Here is a 15,369-nt window from a genome sequence, read left to right on the forward strand (position 1 = left end):
AGGCTCGGGGTCGTTGGCTTGGGATTCGCCGCCCCCCACATCCCACCTTGCAGCGAGGGGCCCCCCGAGCTGGTCGCTCACCCCCTTTTCCTGTGCTGCTGGGTCCCCACGTAACCCCGACCTCGTGAGCACACTTCCTCCGGCTTTATCATTGTTTTAGCAAAGGAAACCAGAAAAAACAGCACTACATCCTTTCCGAAGGACGGGTCTTCCCCTCCCGCCTCGGCTGAGCCTTTGGGCGCCACTCGGCGCGGCTCGCTGGTCCGGAGCCGCTCGGTTTTACATTATCTAAAGCTTTTCCGTCCTGACAGAATCACGAGACAGAACTGGACAGACTCGGGAACACCCCCTCTTGTAGGTGAGGAAACTGAGGCAGAGACGGGGTAACCTGCCCAAGATGGCGGAGGCAGCCTCAGAGCAGGCATTTAAGCCCAGGGGCTCCCCCGCACCTCCCACCCCCCGGGCACATGGTTAGCTTTCCCAGGACTCAATGAGATTTTTTTTCTATCAATTGAGTTTGTAATTTGCAAAGCACTTGCCACTTCCGAGCCTCGAAGCTGGGACCCTTCTCTCCGTTTCGGATGGGAAGTCTCAGGAAGCGAAGGCCCAAGGTCACGCGCTAAGTGAGAGTTCAGAGCCTTCCTCGTTTTCCCGGTTCCATCCTCCGTAGCTCGTGGCTGCACGCGGGCGACGCTGGCGGGGACTCACCGAGCCCCGAAGGCTTCCAGCTAACGATGCCCGGGCGCCAAACTCCGTTGTTTTGACGCTTCCCGAGGACTTGGAGGCCGCCAGGGCCTCTTCCCTGACAGAAGTCCAGGTGTTTGACATGACGTAACCTACTCTTCCCAGGGGTCCCCCCCTCTCCTTTCCCTCAAGCCCACTTAGGCCCGCCCCGTTTGGAGGGCAGCCCCTGGCGTTCCGCGGTCGAAGTGTGGCGACCCTGGCAACGTGCCCGAGCAGCCGATGGCATCCGGGGCTACGCGAAGGCCATGGAAAGTGACCACGGCGTCCCCACGGGACCCGGAGCACCTGGCGGCCTTCCCTCCCCGGCAATGACCACAGGACCCAGAGGAGGAAAACAAGTGGACTTTAATACCAATATAGCACTCTGTTAAATACCATGTTCCCTGGACCATTGGGGGGGAGAAGGGAGGGGGGCCCTCTACCACCTGTCCCAGAGGGGCTGTGCCCATTTCTCAGGCAGGCACAGTGGCCAGCACCCCAGCAGTCTAAGGGAAAGCCTGGAGCCCGGGGGGCGGAGGGCACAGTCACAGCAGCTTGGTCCAGTCCAGTTATTGCAAGGGTGTGGATGGGGGGGTTCCCCTGCTCCCCGCCCCCCACAAACATCTCAGGAACACGCCTTCTCCCCCTCCTCCAGAGATCCCCGGCTCCGGCGGTCTGGCGCCGCCCCGCGGGGCTCCCGGCCCGGGCAGGGAGGGCTCAGTAGCTGCTCTGGTGGCCGGTGAGGATGTAGAGGTTGCTGTGGGCCCCGGGGTTGTCTGTGGGGGTGCTCTGCAGGATGATATCTCTGGGGGAGAAGAGGAGGTGGGAGGGGGAGGCAGGAGGTGAGCTGGTTCTGGCCCCGTGGGCCCGGGCCGGCGTCCCGGGAGCCGTTCTGCTCCGGGGCCTCTGCCCTTAGCCTTCGCCGTCCCCTCCCCCTGAGCGCCCCTTGAGGCCCAAGGCTCCCAGCCTTACCTGTGGGCCCCGAGCACTTGGAATATCCTCGTCTCGTCCGTGATCTCCTGAGTCAGCTGGGGGGGACGCGGGTGTCACGGAGTGCGGGAGCCATTCGGCCCCCCCATGGGGGCCCCCCCACCATGCCCCCCAGACTCGCCCTTACCTCGTTTGTCTCCAGGCTCCGCCCCTGCATGCCGTGCTGCCAAAAAGCCAGCACGCTGTCCTGGAGGCAGACTGAGGGCCAGGGGGCGTCAGCGAGGGGGGGGCCCTCCTCCCCTCTGCCCCACCCCACAGACAAGACAGGAGCTAGATCCAGGGCTAGAAAGGGCCCCCGGGGTTCTAGCCCCACCTCCCATATCACAGATGGGGAAACTGAGGTTTGGCCCGCCCAGAGTCACACAGGCAGAACGTCCGGCCAGTGGCCTTCCCGGCCCTCCCAGCAGCATTTTCCACCCTGATGGACCGTCCTGGCCCCCCTCAGAGCCCAGGTCCGACTTAGCCCCAGGCACTAGATCCTGGTGATCTGTCCCAGACGCCCGGCAGGCTCAGGACACAGACATCACCCTCGCCCCGGGCCGTGGGGCCCTCACTTACCCACAGTCTCGATGGGAAAGTCAAAGGTGAGCTCTGGGGCCAGGGCGCCTGTCGGGGCCCCCTGAAGGTTGACTGTGCGGACACAGCCTGCGGGGCAGGGCGGGGCTCAGTGTCCAGCCCAGGGGCAGCCCCCCAGCCCCCCTCCCCCAGCCCAGGGGCAGCCCCCTCCCCCCAGCCTCAGACACTCACGTTCGAAGCACACCAGTACCGTGTCCCGGTCCACCTGGATCACCTGCTGGGCAGCGCCCGGAGTCCCCTCTGGGCAGGGGAAGCAGAGGCTGAGGTCAGGCTCGGGAACCTCCCCAGGGCCCTCCCTGACCCCCAGGCCGGACCCCCGACTGCTCCTGGTCCTTCTGGTTTAACAGAGGAGAGATCCGGAGCCCAGAGAGGGGGGGCCGAGGCCCAGGGGAGGGGAACCCCGAGCCAGGGACTTGTTTGGGAAACACTCTGTCAGCCTGTTCGGGGCAGGCCCTGGATTCCAGGCTTGTGCCTCAGTTTCCCCAGTGTTAAAAGGAGGAACGCAGGCTATCCAAGGGTCCTCCAGCCCTACGGCTGAAAGCCTACAGGTCTCGGAGGCTCCCCTGGCCTCAGTCTCCCCATCTGTAAAGTGGACGGGCAGGTTATCTTCCATCCCAGTGACCCTTAAAAGGAGCGAGGGGAGGCCGAGGCCCCTCACTCACCGGGAGGGATGAGGAAGTCGGGACTGGGGCCGGCTTCTAGCGGGAGGATGTGGAACTGGAGGCCGAGGCCGTGGTCCCCGGGCCCTGTGGCCCCCACGCACACCTGGGGCAGCTCCTTCCCTTCCAGGATCAGAGGCTCCAGGAGCCCCAGGGGGTTGGGGAGGACGGTGCTGAAATTCTGAGGGCCAGAGGGGGGCGGCAGCTTCCTCACCCAGCCGGAGACCACCGGGAGGAGGGCCAGGCCCAGAGACCCTCCCCATCCCCCCCCCCCCGCCCCAGAACCAGAGACCCTCCCCATCCCCCCCCCCGCCCCAGAGACCCTCCCCATCCCCCCCCACCCCAGGACCAGAGACCCTCCCCATCCCCCCCCACCCCAGGACCAGAGACCCTCCCCATCCCCCCCTGCCCCAGGACCAGAGACCCTCCCCATCCCCCCCCCCCCGTCCCAGGACCAGAGACCCTCCCCATCCCCCCCCCCCGCCCCAGGACCAGAGAGCCTCCCCATCCCCCCCACCCCGCCCCAGAACCAGAGACCCTCCCCATCCCCCCCACCCCACCCTGCTCCAGAGACCCTCCCCATCCCCCCTCCCGCCCCAGAGACCCTCCCCATCCCCCCCACCCCACCCTGCTCCAGAGACCCTCCCCATCCCCCCTCCCGCCCCAGAGACCCTCCCCATCCCCCCCACCCCACCCTGCTCCAGAGACCCTCCTCATCCCCCCCCACCCCAGGACCAGGGACCCTCCCCATCCCCCCCCCCCCGTCCCAGGACCAGAGACCCTCCCCATCCCCCCCCCCGCCCCAGAGACCCTCCCCAGCCCCCCCGCCCCCTTCGGGCTCCCAGACCTTGAGAAGCAGGAACTTCTTCAGGGGCTCATACCACTGCAGCAGCAGCAGGCTGGAGGGCAGGGCGGCCAGCAGGAAGGTGCTCCCCGTGTAGGGGTTGCGCACTGGGGGGGGAAGAGCCATCAACAGGCGAGGCTAAGCTCCCGGGAGGGAGGTTCCCAGCCTGGGTGCTGAGCAGGGAGGAAGGGAAGGGGGCCTCCGCCCGGCCTCCACTCCGGGCCTCCGACCATCCGTGACGAGGCCGCCGTGAGTTGGGCGCTGACAGCCCCCTTCTGGTTCCTGAGCTGCCCTGGCACGGCACCCCACGCACCCAACAGCCCCCCGAGCCCCTCTCGGAGCCTCCCAAAGCTTCGGGGACCTGGGGTAACAGCGATGCCATCTCCCGCGGGTGAAAGCTCATTTCCTGGCACAGGGCCGCCCCTCCAGGCAGGGCAGAAGCCCTCTCGAGCCCTTGAGGGCACTGCACGGACCTCTCCTTATGGGCACAGCGGGCACCGGTCAGCCCGGGCCGTGCCTCCCCCCTCCCCCCCCCTTCTGCCAAGGCTGGGCCCTCTGCCAGGCTTTGCCTGAGTCTCCTATCCGTGGCCCGGTGCGTGCCCTGGGCCTGGCACTCGGGAGGCGGGCAGTGCCCTCAGGAGCGAGCGCACCCGGGGCAGGGAGGCGAGACGCCCGCCCCGCTCTTACCCACGCGGCACTTGAGACAGCCCCTGGTGTCCGCGATCTTCACAGAGAGGGCGAAGCGCCTGCGGGGGAGGCTGGCGTGAGCGGCCGCCACCCCGGCTTCCCCTGGAGAGGCTTGTGGAGGGGCCGCCGGAGCCCCCGGACCCCCGACCCCCTACCTGGGGATGATCCGCTGGGTGAGCAGGTGGGTGGGGATGGAGAGGGGGGCCTGGCGCTGCTGCTGCCGCTGCTCAAACAGTGCCGGCAGGTCGTGGGCCCAGACGTGGGTGGTCTTACCTGGGGGGCGAGAGGGGGGAGGGGCAGACCAGGAGCGTCCCCTTGTGGCCCCTGACGGCGTTCCTGGCTCAGGAACAAGGACCGTGGCCCCGCCCACAGAGGGGAGACTGAGGCGGGAGGGGGGAGGCCAGAGGACCTGTGGGGGAAGTCCCTTAGTCCCCCCCCTGCCTCGGTTTCCTCATCTGTAAAGCTCCACCCGGAACCCCCCCTCCCCGCCCCGCCGGCCCGGGCACCTGACAGGGAGAGGAGGACGTTGTTGACACAGTAGAGCCAGAAGCAGCGCTGGGGAATCAGCTGAGGGAGGAGACACCTGCTCAGGGCTGCCCAAGCCCCGCCCCCAGGCCCTGCCCCCACCACTCCCCCAAGACCCACATGGCCCCTCCCCTCCCCGCCCCCATCACCCCCATGGCCCCTCCCCACCCCCGCCCCCATCACTCCCCCAGGACCCACTATGGCCCCTCCCCTCCCCGCCCCCATCACCCCCATGGCCCCTCCCCGCCCCCGCCCCCATCACCCCCATGGCCCCTCCCCGCCCCCATCACCCCCATGGCCCCGCCCCCTCCAGGCCCCGCCCCCAGGCCCCTCGGTCACCCCCCCCCCCCCCCCCCCCCCGCCCTGGTCAGTCCCAGCTCCTGGGGACCCGCCTGGGGCCTTGACAGAAGCTCCTCCTCCTCCTCACCTTTTCCAAGGTGTCCTCGTGCAGCTCATGCAGGTTGAGGGTGTAGATCCCCTCCTCGGCCCCCACCACCAGGAACTGGTCTGGGGAGCAGGAGTCTGGGTCAGGGGGGAGGGGAGGGGGCCCGGGCCACGCCCCGGCTCCCGGGGCCCCGCCCTACCTCGGGTCACGGGGTGGATCCAGGTGACGGCAGCGTGGATCTGGAGCGGGCAGCCATTGAAGACCTTGGAGAAGCAGGCGCCCATCTGGGGGGACAGGAGCGGGCCCTCTCAGCGGGGCCCGGAGCCCGCCCGCTTCTTCCTGTCCCTGGGAGGCTCGGGCCTCAGTCTCCCCATCTGCTGAAAGGGCACAGCTCGGAGCCCCGCCCACGCAGGGGCGGGGCCAGGCGGGAACACTTACATGAACTTTGGGGGTGGGCGGGAGGCCGCGACAGCAGGACCGCTGAGGAGCAAAGGGAGGGGGCTCAGAGCCAGTTCGGTCCGGGTCGCCCCACGATCCCTTCCCCGCCCCCCTCCGCGCTCCCGGGAAGTCCGGCTCACCTCCGTGTCCTCCTTGCGCTTCATGGTGGCCCACTCGGTGGAGAGCAGCGGCGGGGTCTCGGGCCGGGCCAGGGGCGGGTCCGGCGTCCCTGCGGGCACGGAGGCTGGGTCAGCCGGGCCCTCTCCCTCCCCGCCACGGCCCGGCACCGGGGCTCCCAGGACCCCGAGCTGCTCCCGCTCCCCTGGCCAAACCTGGCGGGGACTCGGGGGAGCTCGCGTCAGAAGGTCCGGGGGGCCCGGGCCCCCCGAATGGCGACCTCTTGATGGTTCCCGTTCCGTCCTCAGGGGAGTCCAGGACCTGAGGAAGAAGAGAGCAGGGCGCTTCCCTCAGCCCCGCCCCCCGGCCAGGGCCGTCCCACAGATGTGCCTTCCCCGCCCCCCAGCCGGAGCCCCCCAGCCCCGCCCCCGCTGGCCCACCTGTCTCTCCAGAGCCGGCTTCATGGTCAGACTCCTGGGGGAGAGAAGTTCCGTGAGCCTTCCCAGAAGCGTCAGCCCTGCTCCCCACCGAGGGAGGCGCCGGGCCTCCCCCAGCCGCCGGGCCTCCCCCAGCCGCCGGGCCTCCCCCAGCCGCCGGGGCAGACCCAGAGTCGGTCCCTGCCCTCGGGGAGCTTATGAGGCGCCGCAGCGCTGGCAGAGCGAGCTGACGGCGGGGCTCGTGGAGAAGGCCCAGCGAGGACTGTGGCACAGGAGGGAGGGGGCGGGGGGGGGGGGGGGGGCGCGCCCCACCAAGAGCCAACCCAAAGGCGCCCAAGGAACTGCCCGGCTCAGCCCCGGAGACTGGACCCGGCTCCGCCCCTTTGTTCTGGTTTTCCCTCCCGGGCTCCTTCCCTCCCTCTCCCGCTTTCCTCTCTCAGGCACGTGTGTTAAGAGCAAGTAAAGAGGAAAACTCCTGGGTCTGCTGGGTGCCCCCAGCCTGGGCCGGGGACCAGCCACCCCCACGCGGCCCAGAAAGCAGCTCGCCAGCCCTGCCAGCACTCAGCGCAAGGCCCTTTCCAGCCAGGGCGCAGCAGACCCCGCCCTGCAGCACTGCCCCCCCCTAGGAAATGCCCTTGGATTGTTAACAAACTGCCCCTCTCTCCTGGCCTCCCTGCCTCCCTGCCTCCAGGCCCTCCCTTCTCCGGTTCATCCTCCTCACAGCCTCCCTGAGGCACACTGAGGGCTTTCCCAGCCCTCTCCTCCCCTCAATCTCCCCACAGACCAGCACCCCCTCACTGCTGCCTCTGCACCCCCACAGCTGGTACAAGGCTGGCAGGGCCAGGGTCTCTAAAGGAGGAGGAAGCCGGCCGCCAGCGGACAGAGTGGCCATGGGCTTTCGACCCCGGCCTCTCCAGGCACAGGAGGCCACTCACCTTTCCTCCAGGGCCTCCTGGACGGACTGCAGCAGACTCCTGCGGAGGGAGGGAGGCACAGACGGACCATGGAGCCGGAGGCCTCCCTCATACCCGCCTGCCTCCCGCCCCCAGCCCCCTCCACACCTACCCGGCCAGCTCCTCCTTCCCCAAGAGCGTCCACTCCTCCTCCCACTGTGGAGAGAGAACCGCGGTCACTGACCCAGAGGGAGCCGGGCCCAGAAGGGGACAGGGAGGGCCTCGGGGGCTGGGCAGGGACCCCCCCCCCATCAGACACACACGTGTCACTTGGAGGCTCACAAGCACTAGGTGACATTCTCCCCTTTGATCCTACTAAGGCCCCGAGTTGGTAGCCACTGTCGTGCCCCGCGTCAGAGTTGAGAATGAGGGGGACGGAGGTTAAATAACGGGCCGGAGTTTACAGGGAGGAAGGCCGTGGGCCTGGACTCGAGCCTGGGGCTTCTGGACAGAGCCCAGAGCTCCGGCCTCAGCTTGTGGCATTCTTGGGGAGAAAAAGGCTGGGCCCAAAGCCACCAGAACCAGGGACGGTCCCATACCGAGTGAGCGGAGTCCTTCCGGGCCGGAACCTTCAGGGGTAGTTCCTCCCCTCCCACTGACCAGTCCCAGGAGGCCCCAGCGTGGAGGCCTGTGCCAGAGCCCAGGGCCTGACTCCCCCTCCCCCACCCTTCTCACCGGCTCACACAGAGGCTCGGTCTCCTTCCTCCTGGGGGCACCAAACTTCACCTGGTGAACTAGAAGGAGAGGGCACCATGAGGTGGGAGCCCAGGAGGGCCAGGGGCCAGGGAAAGAGCAGTGGGAAGGGAGCCACCTCTCCCTCCCCCCAACCCACTGTGGCTCACACTGGATCTCGGATGGAGTCCTCTCTGCCTGGCTGTGCTGGCCCCTGGAGCGGATCGTGTCAGGAAACAAGTCGTAAGTCTGCAGCAGAGAGGGCGGTGAGGTTCGCCCCCCAGACGCCCCCGCCCCCCAGACGCCCCCGCCCCCCAGACGCCTCCCGCCCCGGCCCAGCTCACCTCCAGGTCACAATCCTCTGGCGTGGGGACGCCCAGGTGGGGATCATTGAGCTTGTCCAGGAGCTGCATGAGGAGGGTCCGGGGGAGGGTCTGGGTGGTGAAAGGGTGCTGGAGGGGGTGGGGGAGAAAGGAATCAGGGAGCACCGGACACAGAGGCCCCCCCGGGGACAGCCTGACATCCCAGGGCCCCCCTCCCTCAGAAGTGCCCCTCCCCCCCCCAGTTCCTCTGACCTGCAGCAGTTTCTCAGCAGGGGGCCTCTTCTTGGGGTTCTTGGTCAAGGCCAGCTTGAGGAAATGGTGGAAATTCTGGGACCTGAGGGCCGGGACCGGGTCTGAGCTGGGCCGTGCCTGAGTGACCAGCACCCACCCGCCCGGCCGGGGCTTGCGCGGGAAGGGTCGCCAGAGCTGAGCCAGGAAGGAAGTGGGAGCCTCTAACGACCCCGAGCTGAGGAAGGGCACGTTCTAGGCGAGGGGCGGCCCGGGCAGAGGCCGGAGATGGGAGGCGGAGGCCGGCCAGCCCACTCACCAGCAGGCCTTCTCCTTCAGCTTGGGAGGCTGGAAGCTGCTCTTGGACATCAGCATCAGGGCCCTGGGGGAGGAAAGGAAGGCTGGCGTCAGGACCGGGGCTCTGGCCGAGCGGGACCGGGGCTCGGGCCGAGCGGGACGGGGTGCGGGCAGACTGACCTCATGGGGTGCAGGTGGAAAAGCGGGGGCTGCAGCTCGGCCAGCTCGATGGCGGTGATCCCGACGGCCCACACGTCGCAGAGCTCGTTGTAGCCCCCCTTCCGCTCCACGGCGGCCACCTCCGGGGCCATCCTGGGGGCAGGGAGGCGGTCACCTTTCTGGGCCCCGGAGGCCCTTCTCCAGGATCGGGGGTTCTCCTTACCAGTAGGGCGTCCCGATGAAGGACTTCCTCTTGGCCACCGACGCCGTGAGCTCGCCAGACACGCCAAAGTCAGCTGTGGGGGGAGGGGGGAGCCGGCTGCCCAGGCGGCCCCCCCTTCCCCCGGCCTGAGCCAGGATACACCTGGCTGCTTGGCCCAGCTCCCGGCCTCTGGGTCAGCCGGAGCCCTCCGGGGCCACAGCACATCCCCTCCCCCCGGGGGGCCCGGCTTCCAGCCCGCGTCAGCCCCAGGGACTCGCCCCGCACCAAGGGCCTGGCGGGCAGTTTGATGGGCACCCGTCTCTTCAGCCCCACCGGTGGTCCTCCCTGTGCTCCCCCCCACTGCCCCCTCCCTGGCTCCCCCAGCACTGACCCAGTTTGACATCTCCGTGGAGAGTGAGAAGAAGGTTGGCTCCCTGTGGGGACACAAGAGCGGGTTCTCCCCTGTCCCCGAGGGAGCCCCCCACTTGTCCCCTGATGTGGGGTCCCCAGAGACCCTGCCCCCGTTGCCCGTGGCCCCTCCCATCTCCCATCTCTTTTTCTGTGGTCTCTGGTTCTGTGTCTACACACACACACACACACACACACACACACACACACACACACACACTGCCCCTACCTTAATGTCCCTGTGGATCTTCCCCTGAGAATGCAGGTGATGCAGGCCCTGGGGGCAGCAGAATTCGTGGGTCGGCCCCCCGCCTTCCCCCTGCCCCTTCGGGGTCCCCAAAGCCACCCCGGGGTGGGAGCTCCGTGGGGGTTCGGGGAAGGGCGCCCCCCACGCTTCCTCCCACCTCTACTCTCCCCCAAACGGGAAGTGGGTGAGGCAAGAGGGAAACGAGATGCTTCCGGCAACAGGGGAACGGCCCCTCCCCCTCTGGCACCAGTCTCCCACCGGGATCAAGGGGCCTCCCCACCCAGGGGACCAATTAGTGCCCCTGGGGGAGAGAAAAAAGGGAAAGCAGAGGCGGCCGAGGGGGGGCCCAGGAGGGCCGGCCTACCTTCAGGGCCTCCCGGCACACGTAGGCGATCTGCTTTTCCTCCAGGGGGCCGGTGGCTGAAAGAAAGGGGGAGGTAGAGGCAGAGGGAAAGGCTGCTGGGGCTGGGGGCGCTCAGTGCCGGGCCGGGGGCAGCCGAGGGAGCCGGCGGAGCTGGGGGGGCTCAGTGCGGGGGGGGGGAGGGGGGCGCTCAGTGCCGTGGGGGCGCTCAGTGCCAGGCCGGTGCCAGGCCGGTGGCAGCCGAGGGAGCCGGCGAGGCTGGGGGGGCTCAGTGCTGTGGGGGCGCTCAGTGCCGGGCCGGGGGCAGCCGAGGGAGCCGGCGGGGCTGGGGGGGCTCAGTGCGAGGGGGGGGAGGGAGGGGCTCAGTGCCGGGCGGGGGGCAGGGCTGGCCTTCAGTGCCCGGGGGCCTCGAGGAGGCTCCGTCTGGTCCTGGACGCCCAGGAGCGGCCGCCCCCTCCCCCCGGCCGCGTCCCGGATCTCACCCTGGTAGATCTCCTGCAGGGAGCCTCCTCCACAGAACTCCATGCAGATCCACAGCCGGTCGTTCCTACAGAAAGCAAAGGAAGAGACTTGGGGGGGGCAGCCGGCCCAGCAGAGAACTTACTTCGGAGACCCCCAGCCGCTCACCCCTGGGGGGACAGACGCAGGGAGGGCTAACGACCGGGCCAGGATCACCCGGGAACAAGCCGGCTTTCGGGGCAGCCTCTCCCCCCCTGCCCCCAAACCGGGGCGGCCCAAGATGGCATCCTCTGGCTCGGGGCATGCAGCTGCCAGAGAGGAGCTGGGGGGGCATGGAGGAGGGAGAGGAGAGAGGGGGGAGGAGGGGAGGGGGAGGAGGGGGAAGGGGTCACCTGAGGTAGCTGCCCAAGTAAGTGACCACGTTGGGGTGGCGACACTCTTTGAGGATGGTGAGCTCCTGCTGGAGGGAGCTGATGTCATCTCCTGGAAGGAGCAAAGGCTCTGTCACCTGGGGGGGCCGCCGGCGCCCCTCCCCCCGCGGCCCGGTCCTCACCTGGGTCCACTTTGACGATCTTCACGGCAGCCAGCTCCGAAGTCTCCGTGTCCCGGGCCTGCAAGGGAGTCCGGAAGCTAGCGGGGTCCGGGCCGGCCGCGGGCTCCTTCCCCGCCCCCCCTCGCCTCCCGGGCCGCGCGCACCTTGTACACGTCCCCGTAGGTGCCGGAGCCCACCCGCTGCAGCAGCTCGAAGCGCTCCCGGGGGTCCTGCAGCGACACGTCCCGCAGCAGCGCCATGGCCCGCAGGCGGTGCCTGCCGGGCGCCGGGAGCCGCAGCAGCCACAGCCCAGAGCCGCCCGCCCGCCCGCCCCGAGGGGAGGAGCCGCGGCCCTGCCGAGCCGGAGCGGGGCGGGGCCGGGGCGGGGCGCGGGGGGGAGGCCCGGTATTCCCCGCCCCGCCCCGCGAAGGCTCGGGGCGGCACGGCCGGCCCCCCCTCCCCCCCCGCAGGGGGAGGGCGCCGAACGCTCCGCGCCCCCGCACGTCGCGCCCCCCCCCACGCCCCACGGCGAGAGCAGGACGCGGACACCGGGTTTGTTACAAAAATTTATTCATCTCCGGGAGACTAAAAAATAGATCTATGTACAGAGGGGCGGGGCGGGGGCGGGGCGGGGCGGGGCGCTCAGAGCCCCTTGCGCTGCCGCTTGAGGAAGGACAGCGTGTAGTCGCTGGGCGCCGACACCTTCTGCTTCTTCATCTGCACTTGCGACTGCGCCGTGAGCTGCAGCTTGATGGCGCTCGAGTTGATCTTGGTGGCCACCAGCAGCTCCTTCATGCCCTTCATCTTCTCGCTCTGGAACGTGAGCACCGGGCCCTCGGGGGGCGGGGAAGCGGGCGGCGCGGGCGCCGGGGCCGGGCCGCCCCCCTCGGGGCCCTTGGGAGCCCCCGGGGTCAGCCCCGGCCTGCGGGGCACGCTCTTGTCCAGGGCCGGCTTCTTGGGGGGCGGGGGCTCCTCGGGCTTGGACTCTCGCCGGGGCCCCCTCCTGCGGCCTTCGCGGGCCTCCTCCCCCCAAGGCTCCTCGGTCTCCGCAGTCTCTGCCTCCCGACTCACGATTCGGACCTTCTGCCGGACCTGGGGGGCCCGGCGGAAAGCTGATCCTGGCGCCTCAGCCCTGCCCCCCCCCTCAGCCTTGGCATCCCCCCCCCTCCGGCTCGTGTGGGGGGCCCCGGGGGCCCGGCTCACCTGGCCCTCGAAGCGCCCCAGGGACTGCACCAGGAAGGTGGCCCAGCCCACGTGCAGCACCGGCGTGGGGCTCCCCTCTTCCCACTTGCAGATGCCGTCGTAGAAGCGCAGCAGGTGGGCGAAGCACTCGGGGTCCTGCAGGGCCGAACCCTGGGCCTGGGAGCCGTGGGCACACAGTCAGACCGCTGCCCGCCCCCCCCCCAGTCACAGCGGGGGTCCCACGCCCACAGGCCTCTGGCGGCCCCCTCACCTGGGCGTGCTCTCCGCCCCGCTCGTCGCCCGCCTCCGCCAGGGCGGCCGCCTCCTTCAGCAGGTTGGGCACCACGTCGTTGGCCACCTCGAAGAACTCCTTGTAGATCTCCTCGTCCTCCCGGCAGTAATTGTAGCTGGGCGGGGGGAGGCCGAGTGAGCACGGACGTCCCCCCTCCCCAAGCCCCTGGAAGAAAGGATCCCCCCCGCAGGGAGAAGGGTGGGGCAGGGGGGGGCGCCCTCACTCCTGGATGACGGTGGCCGTGTCGGCCCAGGCCTGCAGGGCCTCCCGGACGTTGCGGTTCCTGCAGTGGTAGCCGGCCAGGTACATGTAGGGGTAGATGTGCTCGTCCCGGTAGTAGGTCTTGGCAGAGGCGATGCCCTGGGGGAGGGGTTCAGAACGTCAGCGCCCACTCCCCGGGCACCCAAGGCTGAACCAGCCCTCCGCTGCCCCAGCCGTGCAGCCCTTGGGGTCCCACAGAGCCCCTTGAGGGCCCCCACGGGATGTGAATTTGATGTCTTCTGGCCAAGGTCCGGCCCACAGCTGCTGTCCATCCTGTGGCCCTCGAGTGTCCCCCCCAGGCCGGGAGCTCCCCAAGGGCAGGGGCAGGGTCTGGCCTCCGTGTTGTGTGTTGCGGGTGACCCCAAGGGCAAGGGCCCCCTCCTCCTGGGTAGCAAGCAGCCCTGCTCCTGAACCCTCCCCTCCCATGCTCCCAGCAGGCACCCCCCCCCCAGACACACAAACCTTATGGTAGATGGTGAGAGGGTCCGGCCGGCCCGGTGTTGGTTCGATCTCTTCCAGGTCCGCCAGGTTTCCCAGAGCCATTGGATACCTAGCGAGAAGGCACGAAATGATGCCCGCTGTGGCCTGGGCACCCACCGTTCCCCTTCCCTCCTGCTCTTCCTCATCACTCACCTTTCCAAGTGTCCCAAGTCATAGAGCAACCACAGGAGACTCTGTGGGTGAAGAATGACAAAGATGGGTCTTGAGCCTGGGGGCCCAGAACCCGACCCAGAGACCCCACGGGGCTGAAAGCCTGACCTGGGGGCTCCATGGAACCCAACCTGGGTCCTATAGGTCTGGGAGCCCAATCTGGGGTCCTGTGGGGCCAGGAGCCCAAGTTGGGGGCTAGCGGAGAGGCAAACCTGCCATCTGGGGGAGGGTCCCAGGGCCTCACCTGCTGCAGTTGCAGCAGCTCCAGAGAGTCCGTGTGCATGTCGATGGTGGGATTGATGGCACACACCATGAAGGCCACCTCCATCTTGCGGTCACAGCGCATATAAGAGCCCTTGAGGTACAGCCAGCTCTTGGGGGCAGATAGGGGGCCGGGTTAGCTCTCCCTCCCTGACAACGCCTCATTCCCCATTCACCCCCCTCTCCCGGGCACAGGGAGAAGGGCCTCACCCGCTCGGCCACGCCAGCATTCACCGTCTGTCCCCGGCGGTCCTCGTTGCCTTTCCCGTGCCACGTCACTTCGGCCGTCTGCTCCCCATTGGGGCCAAACACCACCCAGGCGTGGTCCTCAGACAGGGCCAGATGGACGTCTCGGAGGCCCAGGGCCTGGCAGGCCCCCACCACGGCAAAGGCCACCCCGGAGCTGTCCAGCTTGGTGCCTGTAAGTGGAGAAGGGTTGAAATTCTGGGAGCCAGGCGGAGGGAACCCCAAGCAGGCCCCCCAGGGGTAGCGGCCCCCCTCCCCGCAGCATTTCCTCCCGTCTCCCCCTCCGCAGGCCCCGCGGTCTCCGCCTCGGCCCTTCGGCACGTGTGCGCGCTGGTGTTCACGTAAACAAAAAGGCCTCGACATCTGGACTGAGCTCTGCCGAGTGTTCTCGCAACTCCGTCTCACAAGATTCCTGAGGGGAAGCCAGGGCAGCCGTCCAGTGACCTTTCCCAGCTGGCTCTGGGTTCCAAGGCCCGGGGCTGGCAGCTGGCCCATCGTCACGTGACCCAGGCAGCCTCTTAGGTCCTTTCTGGCCTGGCCTCCGGGATCCTCCCCAAGACTGAGGCTCCCCGGGGACCTGGAACCAGGGCTCTGAAGGAAAGCTGCCCAGGTGAGCCCCGGCTTCCCACCTCTCCCCTGTAAGAATCGTCCCTCGTCGCCAGAGGGTTCCTAGGCCTTTCCTCGTGACAGCGCCATGAAGCGCCCCCAGACCTGCCCGCGCCATCTCCTCCCTCGAGGTGGTGGGGACTCCGCCAAGGATGGGGGGCTCTGCCTCCGCAGAAAGGGTCCCTTTCCCCACAAGCCCAAACCTGTGATGAAGCTGAAAAGGGACTGGATGTGGGCTCGGTCCTTGAAGTAGGAACGGCTCAGGCTGTTCCATATGACGTCAGAGACCTTCTTCACCAGCTCTCGGCTAGAAACGCCGCCCTCCCGGGGGTAGAGAGACAGGTCCACGGCGCCTCGGATCTGGGCAGTGAAGCGGGCGTAGAGGGCTGCGATGATGGAGAGATCGACCACGGGGAAGTAAGTGAGGCCGCCGGGGGGGTCGGGGGCCGGCCTGGACTGGAAGGACAGCTCGGGCACGTTGGTGGGGATCACCCGATTGACAGCCAGGAAGTGCTCCACAAAGCCCAGCACCAGGGACAGCAGCACCAGGTCCGGCTCCTCCCGGTTCAGCTCGGCAGTAAAGAGTCTCACCACATCATCAATGGAGCGCAGAGGGAACAGGTTCTTCTGGGCAGTCTTCAGCCCCAT

At 68.6% G+C, this 15,369-nt stretch overlaps 2 protein-coding genes across 2 annotated transcripts; both read right to left on the reverse strand.

The window, feature by feature from the left end:
• Positions 1–1,073: 1,073 nt before the first annotated feature.
• Positions 1,074–11,560, reverse strand: MAP4K2 (mitogen-activated protein kinase kinase kinase kinase 2). Its single transcript, XM_074273631.1, has 32 exons — positions 11,387–11,560; positions 11,244–11,301; positions 11,083–11,173; positions 10,714–10,778; positions 10,235–10,290; positions 9,853–9,900; positions 9,607–9,649; positions 9,237–9,309; positions 9,035–9,166; positions 8,877–8,939; positions 8,582–8,663; positions 8,351–8,458; positions 8,177–8,255; positions 8,010–8,068; positions 7,447–7,490; positions 7,317–7,355; positions 6,385–6,418; positions 6,160–6,265; positions 5,968–6,056; positions 5,828–5,869; positions 5,589–5,673; positions 5,432–5,511; positions 4,986–5,046; positions 4,635–4,752; positions 4,480–4,538; positions 3,796–3,899; positions 2,952–3,129; positions 2,461–2,529; positions 2,272–2,358; positions 1,841–1,911; positions 1,696–1,751; positions 1,074–1,528 (listed from the first exon to the last, which is right to left on the reverse strand). The coding sequence occupies exons 1-32, from the start codon at positions 11,480–11,482 to the stop codon at positions 1,441–1,443; spliced, it is 2,463 nt and encodes an 820-aa protein (XP_074129732.1). The 5' UTR covers positions 11,483–11,560; the 3' UTR covers positions 1,074–1,440.
• A 215-nt stretch (positions 11,561–11,775) lies between these two features.
• Positions 11,776–15,369, reverse strand: MEN1 (menin 1). Its single transcript, XM_074276125.1, has 9 exons — positions 14,925–15,369; positions 14,080–14,288; positions 13,853–13,981; positions 13,591–13,631; positions 13,420–13,507; positions 12,920–13,056; positions 12,676–12,811; positions 12,426–12,581; positions 11,776–12,314 (listed from the first exon to the last, which is right to left on the reverse strand). Exons 1-9 carry the CDS (start codon positions 15,367–15,369, stop codon positions 11,865–11,867), a joined length of 1,791 nt encoding a protein of 596 aa, XP_074132226.1. The 3' UTR covers positions 11,776–11,864.

Source organism: Sminthopsis crassicaudata, chromosome 6 (genome assembly GCF_048593235.1).
Source record: "Sminthopsis crassicaudata isolate SCR6 chromosome 6, ASM4859323v1, whole genome shotgun sequence".
Lineage (NCBI taxonomy): Eukaryota > Metazoa > Chordata > Mammalia > Dasyuromorphia > Dasyuridae > Sminthopsis > Sminthopsis crassicaudata.